At 42.4% G+C, this 23,472-nt stretch overlaps 1 protein-coding gene across 1 annotated transcript in view; it reads right to left on the reverse strand.

Moving 5' to 3' along the window:
- Positions 1-3,481: 3,481 nt before the first annotated feature.
- Positions 3,482-23,472, reverse strand: part of SLC4A11 (solute carrier family 4 member 11) — a gene marked incomplete at its 5' end in the record, with an annotated part of 52,723 nt that continues 32,732 nt past the window's right edge. Inside the window, 7 exons of the mRNA XM_019615050.2 lie at positions 3,482-4,875; positions 8,116-8,285; positions 10,443-10,638; positions 15,290-15,463; positions 18,315-18,483; positions 19,647-19,753; positions 20,471-20,720. Coding sequence (XP_019470595.2) covers positions 4,812-4,875; positions 8,116-8,285; positions 10,443-10,638; positions 15,290-15,463; positions 18,315-18,483; positions 19,647-19,753; positions 20,471-20,720 — 1,130 coding nt within the window. The remainder of the gene's footprint in view (positions 4,876-8,115; positions 8,286-10,442; positions 10,639-15,289; positions 15,464-18,314; positions 18,484-19,646; positions 19,754-20,470; positions 20,721-23,472) is intronic.

Genomic DNA, 23,472 nt, shown 5'->3' on the forward strand with positions numbered 1-23,472 from the left:
ATAATGGTCAGGGTTGGTATTTAAATGCCTTAATTAGATATGAAAACAATTAGAGAAGGTTATTCTCTTCTAGCATCCACAGGCCGCAGCACAGATAGAAAACTGGGCAAACCCCTCCCATACTGCCTATTTAAGTTGTTCTGGAAGCATGACAGATGAAAAAAGATGACAGCCCAACTGGAACACTGCGCCATAAAGTAATCAACTAAAGAGATGCAGAAGACAGAGCAACAGCAGGACAATTACAAATCCTTCCTAATTGCCTATTATGGCAGAGCGAGCCCCAGGGGAGCAGCCGCTGCCACGCTGCTGCTCAAACACAGGCTCGTGTTCTCCAGAGAAAAATACCCACTCAGCATTTTGTCAGCATTCCTGCAGTTGGGGATGGCAGAGAGCTTCCAGGGGAGGGCCAGAGGTGATGAGAGCTACATTAGGAGGTGGCATCGGAAGCAGTGAAAACACTGAAGTTTTGGAGGAACGCACAAAAAGTTTGAGCCAATTATCATTTTTTCCTGTTAGGTCATTTTGGTGATAACATACTAAAAGACAAATACAGAAAGCAGTGAATAAGATTCAGGATAAACATGAACACGCCCCAACCGATAGGGCAGATCCTAGTCTGTGACCATTAAGTATCCAAGTGCTCTAGGTGACACAGCATGTCTCAAGGTTCCCTCCAACATCTTCTGCAAGTATTATCCAACTTCGACCAACTTCACGCATTTTTTTGTTGTTGTTGTTTTGCTTCTGTCCCCAAAGAGGGTCCAGAAAAACACAGTTCAGCAGCAGTTTCTGAAGCAGACAAATACAATATGCAAAAGTTTACGAACTGTTTCAGTCTCTTGGTTCAGCTGGGGATGGGGACCTTTGGGGAAATAATTGCTTGAACCACAGCATGTGGGTGTGTGATCATCTACCATATTTGTTTCTGGAGCATCCCAGTTCACACAGGTCATCCGGAAGCATGCATCACATCTCATGAAGCTGTTGGATTCATCTTGAAACACTTCACCAGATGGTACAGTTGAATTCATTTTCTCCATTCCTATCATTCCTCAGTGATGCCTTGATGTATCACCCAAATTGAGTTTGATATTTATTAATAGCTTCAGATGTTGATGCCAGAGAACGTGGGGGGTTGTTGTTAGTGATGTTGTCAGAGTTGCTTTCTCAGCAATCCAGAAAGTGCTACATTGCCTGTTCAGCAGTCCATATTTCAACAACTGCCCTTCATTTACGTGGAGAAACAACTATTTCCATACATTAGTGCGTCAACATCATCTTTGAAGGCAATAAAACGAGTCTTAGACCAACAGAACTATTCAGGTATAAATCCGATTTTAATTATCAAGCTAATTTCTAGCTCCTACATTCAGTGCAAGGATCAAAAACTACAAATTCGAGAGTAGAAATGTATTCTATTCCCAGTTTCCAATTGCTTTGGCAACTGTCAGAAGATAACTCCCAAAATCCATTTATTTCAGAAGCATTCTATGACCTTCGTGGTTCCAGGTGAGCATCATGGACTCTCTCAATAGCTACCGACATCCCTCAATCCCAATTCTTTGGCAACAGTCATACATAGCATTGTGCATATATAAAGAGCTTATAATAAAACTTCTTTTACATTCTAATTGTCTTAACCTTCACAGAAGTATTAAAGTGCTCGATCAACTCTGAACAGTCCCTCCTTCCTTAGTTAACCTTCTTCCTGGAGATGCCTGCCTACACTTAAGTCAGCAAAACCAGAAGCAAACAAGAGAAAAGGTACCTGCAGGAGGAAAATCCTCTGCAGGACCATTGCAACCCCTCAACAAGCCATGAGGCCTTGGTAGTCTCACATTTCTCCACTACCCACATCTTTAGACACGGGTCCAAAATATTCACACATGCTAAACCAGCCCCCCATCACTTGATTCTTTGGCCCACGCATTCTGTGGAAAGAAAACTTTGCAAAACAGAATCCTAGGGATGCTACTGAGAAAACACAAACACTGAAGTCATACTGGTAAAGCAACAGCAATGAATCTCCACCCCAATAACTGTGATGGCTATTTAACCCCCCCCAGTTATCTGGATTTTAAGTGATCTTCAACTGAGTTTGACTCTGAAACTGACGTTTTCAAATTGACACAGACACATTTTGGTCCTTGTGAGCAGAGGCTTGGGGGGCGCATCTCAAAATTAATTCTTCTTGCAATACTTGCATGCCAGCCCATCTCAGCTACTCTGTACCGGAGGAGATTTCATCCAGGGCCTCAGAGAGGACCATAGGTACATCCCAGCGGGCACACTGTCTCCTCCTTCCAGCCACAGCATCCACAATACAGTCCAAATCCTTCAGGGCGACTTTTCCCAGCCAAGAGCTGAGACACCAGTAATGTACTCCCAAGACAGGTAATAGTTTGACCATAAGTTAACACTTCTCATTCTAGTTCTGGTTAAATCTAACATCCACGGGGAAAAAAAACACTCAAGCATTGGTCAGGCCTGTGCAATTGCTCTTTCACAATAAGTACTGAATTGTTTGCTGTCATCTTTTTCTGTTGACTGGAGATCAGAGATGCTTTTACCACCTTCAATTTTACCTGGTCCCCAAAATCCTGTTTGCTGATTGCTCACCTTCTCTTTCTACATGTAGACCTTGGTAATAGCCATCAGCAATTTCACCACAGAAATGACTCAAAACCCAGAAAAGATTGATGAAGGCAGTCAGAAACCATGCACAGATTTGCATTTAGTATCACACCATTGGTCAGACATCACGTGAGTTACCCCTGCTGCCTTCAGGACCAACTGAAAACCCAATGTGTGATATTTACCTGCTTTCATCTACTGGAGCGTTACCTTGACCTGCAGCCTTCTCAGCATTCACACGAGAATGGGCTGTGACATGAAGGCCTTGCTGCTGCTTGGCTTGCTATGAAAGCTGACAGCTTTCCCTGTGATAGCTCTGGGATGTAGTGACCATGCCCACAAGGGCATACTCTTGGGAGCACATTTAACACTCTCTTCCGTTAAGATGAAGAGATTCCCCAAGAAAATAAACCTTTTCACACACATATTAAAACCATGGGCAACTACATCGAGATGAAATACCACCTGATATTTAGTACAAAGACAACAAATCATCAGGGGCTTGAGCCTGTTCATGTGGTGAGAAATTTTCTCTGCAGCTCTCCTCCCTCTCATTACAAAGTCGGCCTTCCTCATCACGCAGAGAAACACCCAACCCATAGGGAACTGAGCAAGCAAGCAACATTTCTCTCTGCTAATTTACAAAACAATTCCCTCTTTTCTCATTTTTCGCTGTTTTGAAAGTTTGTTATCATTAGGACTCTACTTTTACCTGCAATCTGTAGCGTGCAGCAACGGGCAGGCATGGACATAAAGGGCAGCTGGTTTCACAGTACTTCAAATAAGAAAACTGACCACTGTACAAGCAAAATTAAATAAACTGAAATATAAAAGACTGCAGGAGTTAGATTCATCCAGAAATATAATATAATGTCTGGGAGCAGGGGAAAAACTGGAGGTTAGTCACAGAACAGAAACAATGAAATGACCAACAAATATTGATTAGGCAAAGGAGAACTTTCATTGCATGCTGTACATTAAAATTAAATGCAAAATTCACATATCAGACCACCAAGACAGAATGATGAAGGTCTCAAGCCATGGGAAAAGGAAAGCAAAGAAATGTCTTGAATAAAGAAACATGGAAAAAAAATAGTAAACAAGCAGCTTCAGAAGGAAAAAAACCAAGGGACCATACAACAAATGAGAAGAAGCAGCACTAAAGCAGAGAACAGGTATATGGTCAAGACACCACAGGTAACACTGATTGCACAAAACACTTCTGATATTTTGAAAGAATCAGGCCTATTTGAATATCTATGCAAAATATATACACAAATCCATATGTATATATGTACACAGAGGCACTACTGTACATATGTATATGCAATCATTAACACAACTGCCCTTAGACAAGTTTCAGCATCTGACTCTGGGTGCAAGCAAGGACGTTGCAGTTGTGCAAAACTACACTTCTGTGTTTGATTACCAAGTGGTAAAATTAGAAAGAGCCAAAGTAATTCCCAAGTAGCTCAGACCCAGATGCAGTTCCATCAACATCACCACGCGAGCCCAATTTCTGAGTACTTCCAGGTCATCTGTAGGAATTAAATACTCATCCAAAGCTGTGGGTTGTATCAGTACAAACTAACTTGTTTCCAACCCTTCTGCTAATGAGTCTGAAGAGACAGTCAGACATTTCCCCCTGACAACAGTTTACCATGAGGCCATCCCACCTGGGATACCAATTTGGGAATGTTGGATTAATAGGAAATGGAATTCAAAGGCCAAACAAAATAGGACTGTCATTCTGTAAAAGGGTCAGCTGTTGTCCTTATAGTGCTTTGGAAAAAAGGGACGTGATGCATACAAAAGGGATTTTCCCCCACCCCTCAAACAAGGGAACACAACAACTCTGAATGCATGCTCCAACTGTATGGCATGCTGTTTTTCAGGGTTTCCAGTTTTGGGATGTGAAAAGTGGCATTTCCATCGAGCTCGCTTGCCTCACAGCTCCAAAGATCACTGGCCTCTCAAGTCCATGGCTGTTTTGGTCTGACACTTCAATGCTCAATTGGTCTTTGATATGTGCATTACCAACGCCATATTAGAGCAGAAAGAAAGTGGTGAAAGAAAGAACTGCAGATAGACTCGTTCTATGCCTTGGCAAAGACGCCCCATCCTTCCAACTCCAGAAGAGCCATCCTCACAGCTCCACATGCAGCAGATCTTGTTTAGTGCTCTGCATCCATAGCATCCAAGTACTTGGCTTCAATGATTCTAGGGAGCAGGTTATACCTAAGAACGAACCAGAGAGAGAGTGCGTTAGAACCTGTTTAACTCAAGTGTTTTGTTTGTCAAGTCTGATTTTAATTTGCCTGCAGACACACTCATGTTTTGTGCTGGGGAGGCAAGCAATAGCTTCCTGCTGTCCCCAGCTTGCTAGTGGATGGATTACTTGTCCACAAGTCACAATTTATATCCTGTTCCTATTTTCTTAAGCGCTCTCCCTACAGTTTCCAACACACAAGCCATTTCTGATGCAGCCTTACATCCAGTACAACACTTCGAACAGCAAGCATTGAGGGTTCACAGGAGAAACCCTTCCCAAAATTTCAGGGCCGGCACAAGCTTTAGGATACAGAATACAAGGGTATTTATCGTGCACTTCCTCTGTCCTCCAAGTACACCAGGTTTCACTCTTTCCAGCTCTCCCCCATGAGGAAGTTTTAACGTGAACCCAGCAGTTTCAGGCAGTCTTTTAATAAGCACAGAATACATCAAGACTTGAGATCAAAAGGCTGAGCAGGGCAGTGACATTCCAGCTGCTGGTAAGGCTCCATGCCTACCCAGGCCTTAGCATCCATTTGATCATGGAAGTAGTGATGCCCCGATTCCCTTTCTTTCCTCTATTTCAGGGGGTTGTTTGTTTTTTAATTTTGTTTTGGTTCGTTTTTGTGGGGGCTTTTTGTTTTTATTTATTTATTTTTACACAAACATCTTCATGAATTAATGTATTTGGGTGAGAAAAGAAAGCCACTAAGAACATGGTAGAAAGCTGCTCTCATCAGATCCCACTGCATATTTGTATTTTGACACTTTTCTTGCTTAAGAAGGAAGCAATTCAGCTGTTCTAACAGTGTACAGTACTAGAAAGCCAGTTTATGAGCTGAAGGGTCTTTTCAAGAGCTAGAAAAGAGATCCCAAACAGCACTTGCTGCTGAGAAATACCCCACCTGCTTAGACTGACCTGCCATGAAATAAAATGCTTGAGAGCTGTGAAAGTGCAGAAACAGAATGTAGAAAGATTCTTCCTCTCTGAGCAACCTTAAGTATGCCCCAGGGCAGAGATAGGAGTGTAAAGGAGTGTAAGAAAAAAACAAAAAACAAAAAACCTACAGTTTTGGCTCAATACTTGGAATTGGGCATACCAAAAAAAAAATTTTCTCCCAACAGACTATTCCACTGCAATAGGAAATCACTGGAATCAGTTACTTTTCAACACTGACACTAGAAAAATATTGGACCCAATAAATGACAATGCAAAGCACGTGTTTAATGCAGTTGGAAGGAAGGGAATGCAGCCTTGAGACAAGCAAACCATATGGCAGGTTTTCTGGATGGGACAACGAGCTGTGACTCATTCAGCTGGGTTTGATTCTCAACTTTGACCCCTGGCTATTCTCCTTTCCTCCCTCAGCTTTTTTAAAAAAGCATTTCTTCTTTTCTGCCTCATCTATTTAGAGTGCCAGATCTTCATGAAAAAGTCATTATTTGCTACAGAGCTATGCATCATGGTGCAGCCTTCTCAGCTGGAGCCCACAGACATTGCATGAAAGCAATGTGGAATTCAGAAGGAAGGAAGCAGAGGGCAAGTTTCCATTCCAGGTACTACCATTTTCCCCTTAGCAGCAGGGCTAATTACAAAGGCTATTTGGAAAAGCTGCTCTGGCAAGAGAAACAACTTAATAGATATAGCATAAGATGACAGTGCTTTATTTATTCAAATAAAAATGCATTTGCACCATTAAATTACCTAGCTTTTTTGAGAAATTCAAGTTCTTTGACACAGCATTCTCCACAGTAATTTACCTTATAACAATATATATTAACTGAATATTTATATCTGCCCAGAGACTGTGAATATCCCGTGTTCCTGGAGGTGTTCAAGGCCAGGCTGGATGGGGCCCTGGGCAGCCTGGTCTAGTATTAAATGTGGAGGTTGTTGGCCCTGCACGTGGCAGGGGTTGGAGATTCATAATCCTTGAGGTCCCTTCCTACCCAAGCCATTCTATGATATTATGACTTAAATAAGAATGCCCTGAATTTTCTTTCCTGTACTGAGATACTCTGCAGAGGCTTGGAATTCCCACAAGAATCCATCATCCACAAATTATTTGCCAGACATTTAACCAGGCATCCCAAGTGTCACCTATCTGAATGGTGGGAGAGCATCTCCTATCAAAAGAGCAATCATTTCAGTGTTTTCTACTGCCTGGTTCATCCTCAAACACCCAGCCCAAATAGCTCTAACTGGGATCCTGCTGAAAGCCATGGCAGGCGACATTTGCTTTTGTTTTGGAAAGAACTGAACCCAGCTTTACCAGCCAAGAGGAGTGCCACCACAATAGCTGCCTTTGCAGATTATCACATCGGGAGCACTGAGCTTCTGTATCAGATGGAAAACCTCCAGCACTGCAAGCTCAAAGAGAACTAGATATCACCGGATGCCATACAGGCCTAAAAATAATCAAATGGACTGGAAAGAGATCTGATCTGTCCAAGATCTTATTATGGCTTCTCATTACAGCCAAAGAATGGAGAAGGAAACGTGATTTAACTGAAGAATGATGGACAGTCACTGTTTAATGAACATTAGGAAAACATTAAACTTCAATGATTCTCTTTCAGGGGTTGGACATGATGATCATTAAGGGTCTCTTCTAACTCAGAATATTCTGTCACTGAATGAGGATTGCAAGATATCGTGGGGTTCTTGTAGTTTTACGATAGATGCATTTTGAAGATTTCATGTGGTCTGAGCTGATGATTTACAATGGCATTCAGCACACAGGTGGTCTGTAAGGTCACTGCATCCCAGCACTACATAAAAGATAAGGATTCCTCTTTACATTCATACGGTGCAAAGGAAAGTTTCCAGCTCTGCTCTGACTGTAGGTCTTGGGAAATCAGAATGCAAAGCAAGATGGAGCATTGTCAATACCAAGGGGAAAGGCTCAGATGACTGCAGCTACTGAGGAAGACATCTCACAGGCACTGCAAAGGGAGACCCAGGTGCCTCTTTGCCAGCTAGAAAGTGACGAACCAGACCACATCCCTTCACACAAGACTTGGTATTAGTAAAGTCAAAGGTTATCTGCGCTACTTCTCCTCAAGCCATCACGTACTCAGGAGACCACTGTGTCTCCTCCTTAACCACTCAGACTTCCAACACTGGAAGACAAGAAGCATTGGAGATAGGAAAAAAATACAGAAAAAAAAATACAAAGCCAAGCTTTGTTGGGAAGAGTTTCTTACCTGATTGGGATCATTCCTATCATGATGAGTGGGAAGATCATCTTCATGTAGGGCAACGGTGACATGCCAAAACCACAGAGGATGAGGAGCTGCAGGACCTGCAAGCCTGTGAAATAGTGGATCTTTCTCTGGGGCACTCTGCGGATGTAATGAGTCGGAGGATAAGCAGTCTGGGAAGAGAAGAATGGTGTCTCAGAAATGCAGCATCCTGGACTTGTGACTGCAGGACACAACGCAGGCTTCAGAACGAGGGTTTTTAATAAACCCAGTTTACACCATGCTGTGCATTAACAGTCCTTAATGTGCTCAACAGCTGAACATAGGATTTGTAGGGTTAAAGCATGCAACAACCTGACTGCATTGGCAACAACACACAGATGATGACTGGGCACGAGAAACCCGGGGGAGAAATAACACACAATGAAGACTGCCTCAGGGAGCATCTGGAGTGCAAGAAAATATCTTGATAACTACAGTAATGAGATTCCCCTGAGTAGGATTATCAGGGCTTTGCAGCAACACATGAAGTGCCTGAGGGGGTGTGCAGAAAGTGATGGGAAGCAGAAATATTCATCCAGCAACCCCATCACTTGTTTCTGCACCTGAAACCCAGCTCTTCATTATTATATAGCCTTTCTCCTGCTGATCAGACTATGCTTGCCCGGGTGGTCCCATATTCCATCTGAACCTTGCTATGGGAACAGCAAGGGATGAGATTGTGGAGGTGCTGAAAGAGGCCAGCCTCCAGCAGCCATGATTCTCCACTTATATGAACTACTCACTTTTGAGAAAGAACAAAAAGTGACATTAATAGGCTAAATATCACTCGTGGTTTCCACTGACAGTTTCTTGCTCATGTCTGAGTACAGGCTTTGACTCACTGTCTATACATCAATGAAGAGTATGAGCGACTGTCTGCTGGCACTGATACAGACTCAATGGATTCAGATTGTACCATGACTCATTAAAAAGGTTTCCAGAAAAGTGAGAGTTCCATATTTAAGATTACTTTCTAATTATCCAAGCTGAAGCTCGGAAAATTCCACAGAATTCGTATTAAAATCAGAAGCATTATTCCACAATACATCACTATTCAACCACATAACTATTCAATCTCCATTAAAAAAAAAAAGTAATCAACATGACAATGGTAATCTTTACCCAGATTTCAGTCTTGATCTCTGATGTTACATCTCAGAGGTTAAGACAGATTAGCAGAAGCACCAGGCTTGCTAAGCCCTTGACCCCTTACTTAAGAGGAGGTGAGCTGGAGACTCATTACAGCTCCCAGGTACTGCCCACACTGCCAACGAGAGCATTAATGCACTTGTCATACAGATGGCTTGATTTCCAGATTTGTTTTCATCCCACATCAGAAGAATTCCAATAGCACAAGTCATTTCATTTTGAGTGTAGAATACTATCTCATGACACTTTGCACAAGTTGAGACAAAAGCACAAAATGAGGCAAAAGTGACCTTTTCTGAAGCTTTGTTGGCAAAACTGAAAGTCATCATCATAGATCTGTTGTTTCTTTTTTCCTAAACTGTTCTTAAGATACACGTACTCTGCAGCTGACAGACACCAGAGGGGTTTTAAGACTGACAAACATCCCGTGTGCAGTGGTTCTGCAACTATCACAGGCAGTGTTTGAATGTGTGTGTTGTATGAATGTGTTTGTGCTCTACAGAGTTCAGAGCAGGTCTTCTCTAGTCACAGATCTCCTGGTTCCATCCATGCACTCATTCTTACCCTCCTGGAGAAGGGTGTTCTAGAGCAATCCTGAAGCCAATTGAAAAGAGTGGGATTATCTGAGACACTACTCCAAGCAAGAGGACTCAAATGCTTTCACAACATGAAAACGCAGAAAGCAATTTATGCAGAATTTGAAAGGAATGAGATGAGATGTAATTCTCTGAACAATTTAGCTACCACCTTTTTCTAACCCAACAATAACCTCACCGCTTTTGTTGTTTGACACAGCATTATTCTCTCACTTGTTCATCTTTGCTTTAACACAAAAGAATTCTCTTGCTCGTGTCTCAGTGACAGTCAGACTCAGCCAGAGACATCATGTTTCACTCCCTCCCTTTCTGCAGAGAAAGGTGAAATGGATATGCAAGGTGCAGGCGGAAGATGGAAAATGGAAATCAATGGAAATCAAGATGGAAGATGGAAATCAGCCTCATAAGAACATGAATTTTGGGGGTAAGCCTATTCCCAGCACCACCAACTTGCCACAGCATGTTAGCTCTTGGCACTGGCTGGCTTCCAGGTTGTAAGCATGATGTATTTATTCCACACCAAAGCCAATGTGTGAACATTACCTGTTCTTTGAGCAGCAGAGCCACCCTCTCAAAGAGCTGGTTCCCATCAATGGAAGTCAATGCAATGTAGAGGAAGAGGCCGTAGAGGACTGGTTTTGGGATCCACTGGAGGGGGAAAGGGAGGAGCAGGAGCGAGAGGCCAACCAAGAAGTTTGCCACCAGACTTGTCAGCCGGGTCTCCTTCACACTCACAATCCTGGAAGCAGAAAAACAGGAATTAGGGGAGAAGGATAAGAACCCCAGTATCCACATAAGCTTCTTACCAAGGCGCACAGCTCAGAGTGAGCTCAGGACACGTGCCACTCAGGAAAGGGAAACTCATCTCCACAGCACTGAGATCAGCACTTCTGGCCCCACGCTGACACTGAGAAGGAAGGCAGAGCTCTACTGGATCCAAGCCAGGCACTTAATCCACGACTCAAACAGAGCACCTGGAGAAATGCCAAATTCCCCTTCTCCAAAGCTGCACAGATCCTATCCTGAACTAAATTGCCCTCTAAACTAATTCTATTCAGCACATTGCAAGAAAATAAGCAAGAATCCTCTTTCTGGGCATTAATCCTTCTCTCAATTTACCCAATGCATATGCAATTGGCTTTTATCCAGAATAAAACTCATTGGCTTCTACAGGAACTAATGAACGTCTTGGAAGGAAAAAAAAATGGATCTGCATTCTCAACTGAGAGTCAACAGTTTTGATGTATGTGAGGATCTCCTTGTTTACACGGAGGGAATGCAGGAAGCACTATGCATGGAGCTAGAAATTTAATTCTGCTGTGGATTACAGCAGCAGCGCTGTGAATTGCCTACTACCATGCAGACCTTGTAATTCATTAATGCAAATTTCATAGAATTGATGAACAATTTTTAATAAACAGTAATAAAAGATGTACAGAAAAGTGTGCAGCAACATCCAGAGCCTACTCAGGGGAGAGAGGGTTGTTCTGTTTTTTCAATATAAGCCCAAAACAATGGGAGGAAACAAAACCCTCGTCTCTCAAAAGTACTTATAGAGAAAAAGGAGATTCTTAATGTAATTTATATTTATACACATATTTAGAAGATAAATCCACAGTATAAGCGGGTGAATAAATCCCCTATTATAGGTGAAACTCTTGTCACAGGCTCTCTAGGCATCATCTGGTGGCTGCAAAACATTCTGAATTAACCCTCTACACAAAGCACCGTGAGGATTAGCACAAGATCTATGAGAACATTTCCCTCTTTTCCAAGTACTGCTGACACTTTGTAATCCCTTCTGTACTAAAGAAGGTTCCTTCACAGTGAATTCTTTCAATTTTGAGAGCCTTCCCTTTTAAATACAGTCAGGTTGAACATCTGAAGTTTTGTTTGTGCATTCAAGAACGTAATGATGCTGAGGGGGAGATGGATGAAGGAGTCTTCCACACCTGTATTGAGGGACCGAGGGAAAGCACAACAGCCCAAGGCTTGCTCTTAGCACTTGGATAACACAATTTACATGAAACCTAAGGAATAACAAATACTACAAACAGAACACCAAGTCCTGAGGACAACACTTAAATTCCCCAATGAGCATGGAGGCAGATTCTGTGTGTTATCTAAGATTACCAAAAAAGGATATGCAGAAGAGACAGAAGGTATTAACCTCTGTGGAACTCCCCTTCTTCCTTCACATCTGGATTTAAACAGTGAAAACCACAGCCTTCCTCCTTCCAAATACACTTTTACAAGTGTATTTCCTAATGGGATGTCCCTCCCATTGCCTGGAGAAGCCCAGAGGAGGAGTGCTGCTTCCCCCTGTTATCTGCAAACTGCTCCATCAAGCTCTGGAAGAACAGGAACATCAGCTGGGGGATATCATTTGGCATCATTTGCACAGCCTCCAGGCCTGCATCGCTGCAGAACAGAAGTCTCAGAGACAGAGACAAGCAAGCTTTAAGTGCAACTGCAGGGGCTATTTCAGATTAATCTGATAGTCCAATAAGGAGCAGTCAGACCACTTTAGTGCCATCAGAACCACTCTGAGCCTCTTGAGTGTTGCAGTAAAGCAGGAGGGAAGGGATGCATTAAGTGATTCCATCCATCTGTGTACAGTAAGAGCTCCCCTAGCTTTGCCTTTGGGCAAGCTACCAAGGAAGCATTTCTTGTTTTGGGAAAAAGACGACGTTCACAATCAGAAAACAGAGCATACACAAGGTTGCTAGGTTCCTTGTGAGTGCAATGATGGAAACTGAAGAGCTCAGGATCAAAGCTAGATATGAAACCAGCACATTTCAGTAAGATACAAGCCTGCATAGATGGGAAGAGAGCAGCAGCCTTTCAGCAATGGATTTTTGAAGCTCATCACATGTTGTCTTCTCTTAGGGATGCAGCAGTCACAGCATTGAGGAGTGTCCGAACGTGTACAAGTTCTGCACTTGCTGTTAAAGCCATGTAAAGTAGTCTGGAATTCCTTACCAAAACAGTTAAAATTGCTCATAATTCATCAAATTTGATATTTTTAAAGCTGAACTTCCCACCCTCTATAGATGTTGCTTTGCCAACTCTGGCACCTTTCTAATTAAGAAAAAAAACAGTTCAGAATCTGGTTTGTCTCTTGAGGAAGCAGTTCCAGAAAGCCTGTACTGCAATGGAAATGATGTAATTAACAGAGATTATAGAGCATAATCCAGGCTCGTTTCCCTAGGACCCTTTAAAATGGTTAGCATGGGATTAGCCATTCCCTACCTCCTCCATATGCCTATTTGCAGACTGCCAGATTCCCATCAAATTCAAGTGGTTCATCCACAGGGGAGAAGAAGAAAACTTCGCTTTCATTGTGACAGAGCTTTATTCATGTTAGTGCCATCATCCTCATGGAGCTTTGATTCGAGTGCAGGAGAGGAACCTGCCAAGGGAGTCAGCACCAGAAGAACTCCTGATTTTCTAACTGAGCTATGGTACGTTTTCTTTTTCAGCAGAGCTAAGACAAAAAGATGACAGAGTTGCTCAAAGCCTCCTGTTTATGGCTCAGTGCTTCGCACAGAACAAGCAGCTTCAGTCTCAAAGGGAATTCAGACAAGCAGGCAGCCCTTATTCCTGTCTTTGCTCCCTATATTCGGTTCAAAGCACAAATTTACACAGAGGCAGAACAGTGCCACAAGGGAAAGTATTTAGAGAGGTTAGGTCATCTCTGTTCTTTTTAGGGTGATCACTGGACCTACTGGACATTAACAAAGCAAAAGAGGGCTCTCCCCTGTTATTCTGGGGGCATCCAGAGCAAAGGACCAGGACAGAAGGCCCTTGATTTGCACAAGGAACTGAGTTTTGCCAGGAGAAAACAGCACAGCATAAAGACAGTGGGTGGCAAAAGATGAAAGGAGCCGCTAGGTATCTGACAGCAGAAAACAACAGGGAGGCTTGGCTCATGGGTTTCAAAGTGAAAATTGTGCAACTCCTGGACTATAGTTGTCCATAATCTCTTCTGTAATGCACCAGGAGAAACAGTATGGATTCCAGAAACGTTTCTTCTCCAAAAGAATGGTGATGCACGGGCAAAGAGGAGTGGTGGAGTCACCACCCTAGGAGGTGTTCAAGAACCGTGGAGATGTGGCACTGAGGGACATGGTCAGTGGGTACGGTGGGGATGGATTGGGCTTGGTGATCTTGGACATCTTTTCCAATTTAATATTAGTCTATGAATACAAGCCTACAAAACTCATTAAAGCAACTCAAGTTTTAATCTTTTTTTTTTTCCCCTTCTCATAACGTAATGCTTAGCATGGATTCAAAGCATAGATATAGTTGTAGGAATAACTAATACCAACACATACTAATGGGAATATGAGCCCAGGAGCTGATATCCCAACAGAGGACTACAAAAAGCACTGCAGGGAACAGCAACACATAGATGTAGTATTTGAAATATCCACCAGCAACCCAGAAAGCAGACAAGCTCAACTGGATTGGGCCAACAGGCACCAAGAACATAACAGCATAGAGACGAGATTGAAATTAAAAGACAGATCCGCTCCATTTCTCCAAAGTAAATGACCACTTAGTCTCACTTATGAGAAGTGAGGGTTCTGAAAATGGAAACAAAAAGATAGCATAATTAAAACTAATGGCATGCGAGTGGAAATTACCACTTCTGAGGTAAAAGCGTTCAAGTGTAATGTACCGAGATCAAACGGCTCAGATAATCTCTGTTCTGGAGGAAGTTTCATAAGAAATTGGATTTTTTAATTATTATTTTCTTAAATAGGACCCTGATAAGAAAGCGTTTGACAACTCAGAGCAGTAGAAAAAAAATCTTGTCTTAAATAGAATGGTGTGACCCGGGCACGGTTTCATTGCTGTTTTCACTTAAGGAAAAGAATCTAAAAAGCCTCTTGCCTTTCCAAAGCATGGTGGAAGACCATGGGAGCTCTGAAATGCTGCTGCATTTTTCCTATCCTTTGTAATAACCACTAGACAGGTCCCATGTGATGAATCAGACTGGATTTTTTCTGGTGAAGATATCTAGAGAAGTCTGGCCAAAACATCTCCTCAGCTTCACACAGAGATAAAAGCAAAGAAGGTCTTGGCTGACTCTCTGCACCTAAATTTGCTGAATTCCTTCAGGCTACTTCCTGCCACTGAGAAAAACACACATTTGTGGCTCTTCTAAAACAAGTGATTTGGGGAGGAGGAATGAAGCAGAGCAACAAACCATGGCAGCTGAGGTGGCTTTGTTTGGTCCGTTTTCCCTTCCAGATTCATCTCCCAGAGCGTTCAAGAATACAGCCAGATCCCCAACCATACCCTATATCCCACTGTACCCAAAGCATAAGGAAAGCTCAAATCAAACCAAAGAGAGCCATGGAAGCTCTGTGGTTCCTACTTACGTCTCGTAGATGTGCCCGTTTTCAACCCTCTCCTCTACATAGGCCAGAGCACGGACGTGCATTGGAGAGTGAGGGAAGGCAGCATGGATCCATGGAAGGCCAAAGATGGACAGCCCCGTGTTTATCAGTGCCACAAGGAGAAGGTCCCAGTGGTAGGCTGTTCCCTTCACCAACCTGAAACAGGGTACGGTTGACAGCTGTCAGATTTGGTGCTAACAGCAGCAAGGCTGCTCTTGCTGAACTTGAGCTTGAATGTTAAACCAAGTGCATTTCCATGCACTGAGCAATTTTACACACCTCCTTTTTTACAGCTAACGTTACGTGAACGCAAATGGTAATGAAACTTGATAGCTTTCTCCCAAAGCAATCACCTTCTGGGAAGAACAACGCTGAGCTAAAAGGCAATCTGCTAAAATAACAGCCCATAAGAATCACATCAGCATTTTGCCACTACTGTTTATTGCTAAGTCAACTCAAAATATACAGGTGTGCTTGCTAACAGAGCTGACATGGGCACGAGTTGACAAACCAGCAACACTGAAGTTTCCTCATCTGCCCTGCTTCTATCCCTGATCTCTCTCCTTCCCCACAAGCAGACCCAGGAGCTGAGTGCACGCTTAGTACACTGCAGTAATCTCCCACAATTATTGCTTCTGCATGATAAGAAAATAGGACATGAATTCATTAAACTTCAGCTCCTCCTCATCAGTCAGCCCAGGAGATACGCTCCTAACTTCAGTTAACACTGCACTCCCTCCCCCCACTTCAGTTTAAAGGAAAACAGCCCTTAAACTAAAAGGTTAACCAAGGTGTTAGCCACATCACATTCACTTTGGGCTTCATAGAGAACAACTGCTAACACTGAACTCACAACTCTTCTAATACTGTGATTGTTTGGGAAGGGGACCTTACAAAAATACCCATCTCATACTGTGTGCTCAAACAACTTGAATAAAGTTTACATAAAAGCTGGGTGGGGAAATTCAGCCCTCAGACTGTGTTACCCAAGTTAAAGGTCTATCAGTCATCGTTCTGTCTCTGGGTATCAGAGCAAGATAGCACTTGAGCCCCCTCTGACACAAGTAAAGGATCAGTTGAAATGCTCTCCAGGCACCACCAACTACAAGGTGTGCTCTGATATCATTTAGGTGTCTTAACACACATCAGTACCTAAGCAGAGACTTGGAGCCATCTCAGATGCTCTGGGATAGTAGGTACCTGGATTTAGCAAGCAATCCAGCACAGAAAGATTGTCTTATGGGTACACGAGAACAGCACTCTCAGGTGGAGTCCAGCTTTGGAACAAAGACACGTCATCTCAAAAGTGCTCACCTCCATTGAGGGAGGAGGCAACAGGGTGACTGGGTCAGATGGATGTCTACACTGCTTCGCCTCTGAAGCTGGAAGGTGCTGGCAGGAAGGGTGGGGTTCAGGAGGGTTGTACACTCTTCCTGTGTTGGCTTACACTTTGAAAGCACGGCCCTTGCCCGTGTGCTGATTTCTCAGAGCAGAGGGATCACCCACCTCCCCCAGGGTTATCGCCTGCTTGTCCTGTCTGCTGCTTTCAAAGGGTTTTCTGTGTACAAAGGCCGTATGTTCAGTGCCAGCATTATTTTAATATTTGTCTCAATCTCACAGCATTGACTATACTCTATACACATGCTTCTGAGCCTCTGTCTAGCTCAACACACACAGTAGCTGTAGATGTATTATCCTGGGTTATTCTCACACCATCCAACCAATCCATTATCTCTTGGACTGTCCCATAGCTTTCTTCTATTATTCTTTACCAAAGCAGTGTGCTCTCAGGCACATATTTTCCCTGCTTATTCTACAGGAAGAAATTGCTATATTTAGTAGGACACCAAAAACCATATTCTGTTTGGTTGCAATAGGTGATGGAATTTTTATTCTGTGATGACACCACAGAACAAGCTGTCAGGCTCCATTTTCCTCCTTTCCACACCCCTGCCCTGAAACCCGACTAGCATAAGCTCAGCCCTGTACACAGCATTATGAAAAATGCTACAAAGAAATACAAAATGTTTTACATTCCTTAAGGGCACCCTATTGAAAACAACAACCCATACTGGGATAAAGATGACCCACTTACATTACAAACTTACATAATGCTTTACCTGAAAGGGGGATGATATAATCAAGATAACAGGAATAACCATGTAGTCAAAGAAAACCAAATTGGTTCAACTGAATTTGAGCTTATCTTTTCTCCTCTAATTTTGTCACTCTATCTACAACATGGAGTACAACACATGAATTAGTGTTCAAGGAGAACCCTTGATCACACCAGTGAAAAACCCTGAAACACGGTATCTTTTGGAAAGAAAGTCATAGACATTCAACTTCCAACTGCAATCAGGTGATATTGAAAGAAAAAGAAATGAATATTTTAATAATCTTTAAACACAAATTAGATCTACTAGATAAAAGTGAAACTACATCAGATATAATATTTTACTTCTCTTCCCCATTCTCAATTAGAGATGAATAGCTTCAAACACTCTCCTAATTCCCAGCTTCAGTGAATGATGCTATGATAGTTGTGCAAATCACTGACTCATCATTTACAAAAAGGCATCCTTTCTGAGAGAGCTGTGCACATGTCCAAATGGATCAGATGCTCCATAAGCCATATCTGGATGTACATCCATAAACAAACCCTACCAAATACCTACAAAACTTTCACACAGGGGCAAAGAAGAAACAGGCTGAGGCATTGAGCTCATCAGTGATTTGCATTATTTTTTGATTCACTGCTACGATATCAGGTTTTGGGGGATGGTGATGAGAAGTTCTGAAAGAACATGCCCTGAATATTCCAATATTCAAGCTGGATTTTGGATAAAGCTATCAGAAGACAGATTTACTCGTGGAGAAACACGTAGAACATAACTTGAGAATTTCCTTTTGTTGTTGTAGCACTAGTTGAGATCCCATTGTTACAGGTCAATAGGGTAGGAAGAACCTTCCTAACACAGGGACAGCAGAAAGTTCAAAGCATTACCTGTTCTCTGGAGCATTTGTGAGCGATGCCACAATGTTCTGCTCTATGAAGAAGAGCATTGAGAGGAGGAACCCCAGCCCCATAGCACTCATCACCGAACCAATGGAGAGGGACTGGACAGGAGCCAGCACAAACAAGCTCTCAGATGGGTTGTAGTTAAATTTGGACACTGCAAAGAGGAGAGGAATGAAATTAGGGTATGCCTTCTTGACAAACCATCTACAAAGACTCACATAGTTCTACACACGTTATGATCTACAGGGAACCAACACAGAAAATAAGTCGTGATGCTCTGACACATGGGAGCCAGAAGGCCATAGAAGACAGCTCCATCTGGCTGCTATAGTTCAGTTTTCCTCATCCCCTAAGAGCTTGGCTACCATCCTGACTTATTGGGTTATGGCTCGTTCTAGTGAAGCATTCCCTATTTTGAACAAATTTAAAAAAGGGGAACTCATTTTCCACAGACATGAAGCATTTTTTAGATTAGAAAACTTCTAACTAGCAGTAGACTCCTGCTCAGTTCATCAATTGATAGAGCTATTCTACATAAAACTTCCCCACGTGCAATAAGCTGTGCCCCTGCTTTCTGCCAGGGGAAAAAAAAAAACAAAAACAAACAATCTATCCGTACGGGTAAATTTCATACAGCCAAACATTCTGCAATCCAACTGAATGGAATGGTCATCACAGAAAAAAGCCATTTCTTATGCGTTTCCATACATTTCCTCATATCACCCACTCACGTCACCACGGGACAATGCAATTCCTGTCCCCATTATCACTTCCTGATGTGGAAAAGCTGATCTGTGTGGCCAGTGAATGGTGTATCATTTTTAGATTTCCTCATCTAACTTAAAAGTGCCCAGATGCTCTGCACCGTTTCACCTAAATTAGGAAAACGTCAAGTGGAGACAAAGAGGACAGACTGGGATCATCAACTCTACGTCTGCACAACTGGCAACAAACCCTTCCTGCCTGCTAATTACTCTGCTCTTTGTTCTTTGCCAGAAATTGTTGATTCTCTTTATTGTAAGAGATACACACCTAAATTACAATTAAATGAAAAGACAGGCTGAAATAACTCATCTAGAGAAAACTTTAACCAGTCCTGCTAGATTATGGTTTCAAATGACTTATATCTGATACTGATGAAATTAGAACTCCTGGAGTGGGAGGCAGTACAAACAGTGTTCATAATATTATATAGGTGGAATGAAGATTATTATTATATTTTTTACTTGTAGCCAAACTTCTCCAGATTCAACTTTTTCTTAAATTGCAGACAGAATAGCATCCCTTAGCACTGCGAAGAATAAAAACACAACTTACTTTCAATTTCCTTGAAGATATAGGAACCCACAACAGAAAAAGTCAAAACTGAAATTGGTAAGGCACAGTCGGACAGAATTTCACGGACTCTTGCATGCAAATACGGGCTGTAATTTAAAGACAGAAAACTTCCATCAACACCACACTGAAGAGACAGCTGCCCAATCCAGATAGCATTAACATTAACAAATGAAAAGTCAGTCCAATCTTGCCATTCTAAGGAGACGTTTGGAGTGAAGAAAGTCTTAAATTCAGCCTAAACCCTATGAAATCTATCATCTTTGAAGGTTGATGAATACATAAGCAAAAACCCAGAAAGAACAAAAAAATAAGACAAGCTGGCATCTAATTCCACAGCAGTTTTAATTTCTTGCTTGGCCATTTCAAAGAGTTTTAAAGGCAATAGTATTAAAACCACATTAGAAGTGGGCATCTGGTTTCCAAGAGCACAACAGAGGTACCTTCCCAGTAGGCTTTCCTACACCATCAGGGGTTTTGCCCCCCAAAATGGTTTAATGCTTATTTGGAGAGAGTTACAAGTTCCAAATGTTCGATATGATTCATCCAAAGCTTTCCAAAAATTCACCTGTGATGCCAAATCAAATACGGAAGGGCATCAGTCAGTGACAGAACATTTTGTCCTGCTCTAACATTTTCCAGGTGGCCAGCCAAGTTCATGTCTGGTTTTGGCTTCCACCACCATTAATGGGAGAGTTCCACCTGATTTCACCGGGTTACAAGAATTTGGACCTAAGCCATTATTGATTCCTCACAGGTAATATGAAATAATCAGTAGTCTGAGCTCTAAGACTAAAGTAACTCACCTTTTCTTAAACTGATAGAGCGTATGACCAAGCCAAAGGGTACCCAACATCAACATGAGACTAAGGACGGCAGTTTCACGTCCATAATGCACATCATGCGTGCCTGTTTGATTCTCTAGGGACATGGATCTGCTCACTGATGAATTCATCAAGAAGGTGGTATTGATGCCGAGGCTTGGAATAGCATCAGTTCGTGCTTTTTCCAAGTAACTGTCTCCTGTGCGCCCATGGTAGTAATATTTCTTAAAAACTGTACAAACAACCAACAGGCAAGCATTAGGATAGGTTTGTGACAATCAGAGCAAGTAAAATAATGTGTTTTTTTTTCTTGCTTGATCATGCAGTATTATTAACGTTATGCTTCACCAGGTTTATAGCTCTACCCCTCAAGCCAGAGAAAAGAAATCAGGAGAGCTGCTTCTCTTACAAAGACAGCACTTGACAGATTTTTCTTTTCACTCCTTTTCACCAAGTAAAAATTACGCTCATCTAAAGCAACAGATATGAATTGTAAGAACTATAGCGCTATAGCGCTAATTATTTACGTGATTTTGTTGCCCTCGTTGGAGGAACTGCTCTTAGACATAAACAAACATCAGACTTCAGCAAGCTGCTAAAAATTTACATTAAGATCTCTGAAAAAATTAAGAGCAGACAGGCTACTTAGAACCGTAAGAGGACTGCACAATGCACAGTAATTACTTTTCCTCCAGGACTGCTCCTGATTTAAAGATAAGTGTTGATGATATGCAAAACCTGGCAGAACATTTAAAAATCACACTGCAAATTGAGATAGAGTTATAAAGCATCTGAAATAAACCTGAACAAGTGAAATAGTAATGCCTCTGGACCTGAACATAAATGTATTAGATTAGCTCAGTTAAGAGTCATTGATACAAGTAATTAACAGTTCTAAATGTACTCTTGCTCCTGAGTATTTAGCCAAGTTCCCTTTTGTATGGTATTGTCTGGCTCCAAGCATACAAATGCAGCATTGGCATAATTTTGCCTCTTTCTGGAGTAAAAGCCTGGAGGTGTCACAAGGAACAAGTGAAAACAAATGGGCATTAGCCCTTGTAGTCTTCCTACAAGAAGTAGGTAGAGAGGTAATGGCCTCAAGTTGTTCCAAGGGAGGTTCAGATCAGATATTAAGAAAAATTTATTCTCCAATAGAGTGGTCAGGCATTGGCACAGACACATCTCTGGAGGTGCTCAAGAACTGTGGAGATGTGGCACTGAGGGATGTGGTCAGTGGGCATGGTGGGATGGGTTGGACTTGGTGTTCTGTCTTTTCCAGCCTTAATGGATCTGTGTTGTAACTGGAAGCCAGCAGACAGCTGGCTCTCCCCTGACACAAAAAGGGAAACATAGGAGGATGGAAACCACCATGTCAGAGCTTGGTAGCCCCTCTGCCTTTCTTTGCTTTAGGCAAAATACTCCTTCAGGCTTCACAAGGGAAACTCAGAAGTTTTGGGCAAGAGCATCTCCTTTAGACAAAAATACAGCAAACTCAGTCCAAAACACCCTTCATAGCACTCTGTACCATGCACTCTTTCCATTCCATGAAAAACCCCAAGCACCTCTTGTTTTTCTTTTTTTCATGCTGTTCTCAGCATGAGCCAGAAATGAGGAGAACATTGCAGTTTTAATCATGAGAACCTCCTGCAGTAAGGAGCAATCCTGTTACGACCTCCCTTCACACCACGCACTTCTGCATCGCGTGCTGCGGAAGAGGCTCTGCTGTTATTTCCTCCCTATCCTCACAGCTGCATCCAGCCCAGTCAGGACACCCAGGTCTGCTTTGCAAATAGGTAAATTGAGGCACAGATCACCGCTGCAACTAGCACGGGACAGGTTGTTGGAGCATTTGCTGTTTCTGTCTCTGAATACTAAAGGACACTTTTGTCATCCCAGAAATGATTACTGGGGGTATTTTCCTGGGGATCAGTAGCTGATCAGAGCTGAAAGCCTGCTCACTGTCTAAGCAGACCCTCTCAGTCACTAAGTCCTAGAGATGTACACAATTACTGAGCCTGTGATAAACCAACAGTTGCAGAATTGCATGTGCTATGCAGAATACATTGACATGCCTCTATTTAGATTTGAGCTCATACAAACAAAAATTCAAGTTATTTATATAATAATGTTTTGTGTCTTGGGGATTTTCTCAATTCCCCAAACCATGTTGCATTTCCTACATTTTAGTAGATTGAAGGTTGACCACAGTTATGTGCACCATCTCTTGGGCTGCAGTTCAATTTGCACCTACCTCAAAACTAGGTAGGACTGCTCCAGTTAACCCTAAATATAAGAGGAAGAAGCGTTCTGGCTTATTTACCCTCATATCTTAGTGAGCTGAGAATGTGTCAAGGCAGTAGTGCATCGAGGGCGTTTCTCTGAACAACTTGCTATAAAATACTAAAAAATTGCTACAGATTGTCATTTTCGGATGTTTTTCTAACTGAGAGCTACGGGGATCTTGCTGCCCCATTCAGAGCAAAGCAGGTGGTGCTCCAGTTGAAACAGAGCCATCCTCAAGCCTAGCACACATTCAAATTCCTTCCAACAACATTAACTTGTGTTGTTTGCTTCAGCCAGTCAGTCGTCGTTTCCTGCAGAGTGCAGATGTCAAGATCAAACAAATACAGCTTTGGTGGCTGGGCCACATGCTGAAAACAGTGTCAGTGGGGATGGCTGATGCACCTGGCCCAATTCCTCTGTACGGGGTTGCAGCCCTCCCCCATCTCTTTCCTGCGTGCATATAGTATCTTGCAAAAACCAAGGCTATCAGCAGACTAAGGAAAATACATCTGAGCAAAAGGAACATATCCTTTAGCCTTAAGGAAGACTTAATGTTGCTGATAGCTGGTACTGGTAAAAGCTTTCTCCTTTTACCTAACTGTTCAATCCTTATTTTGAGAGTTAAGTAAGTATCACCTCCTGCTATAAGACTGGAGCGGAAGAGGAAAGATGAGCACGTGGCTCTACTGGTGTCATCTGTT

Source organism: Meleagris gallopavo, chromosome 4 (assembly GCF_000146605.3).
Source record: "Meleagris gallopavo isolate NT-WF06-2002-E0010 breed Aviagen turkey brand Nicholas breeding stock chromosome 4, Turkey_5.1, whole genome shotgun sequence".
NCBI classification, from domain to species: Eukaryota; Metazoa; Chordata; class Aves; order Galliformes; family Phasianidae; genus Meleagris; species Meleagris gallopavo.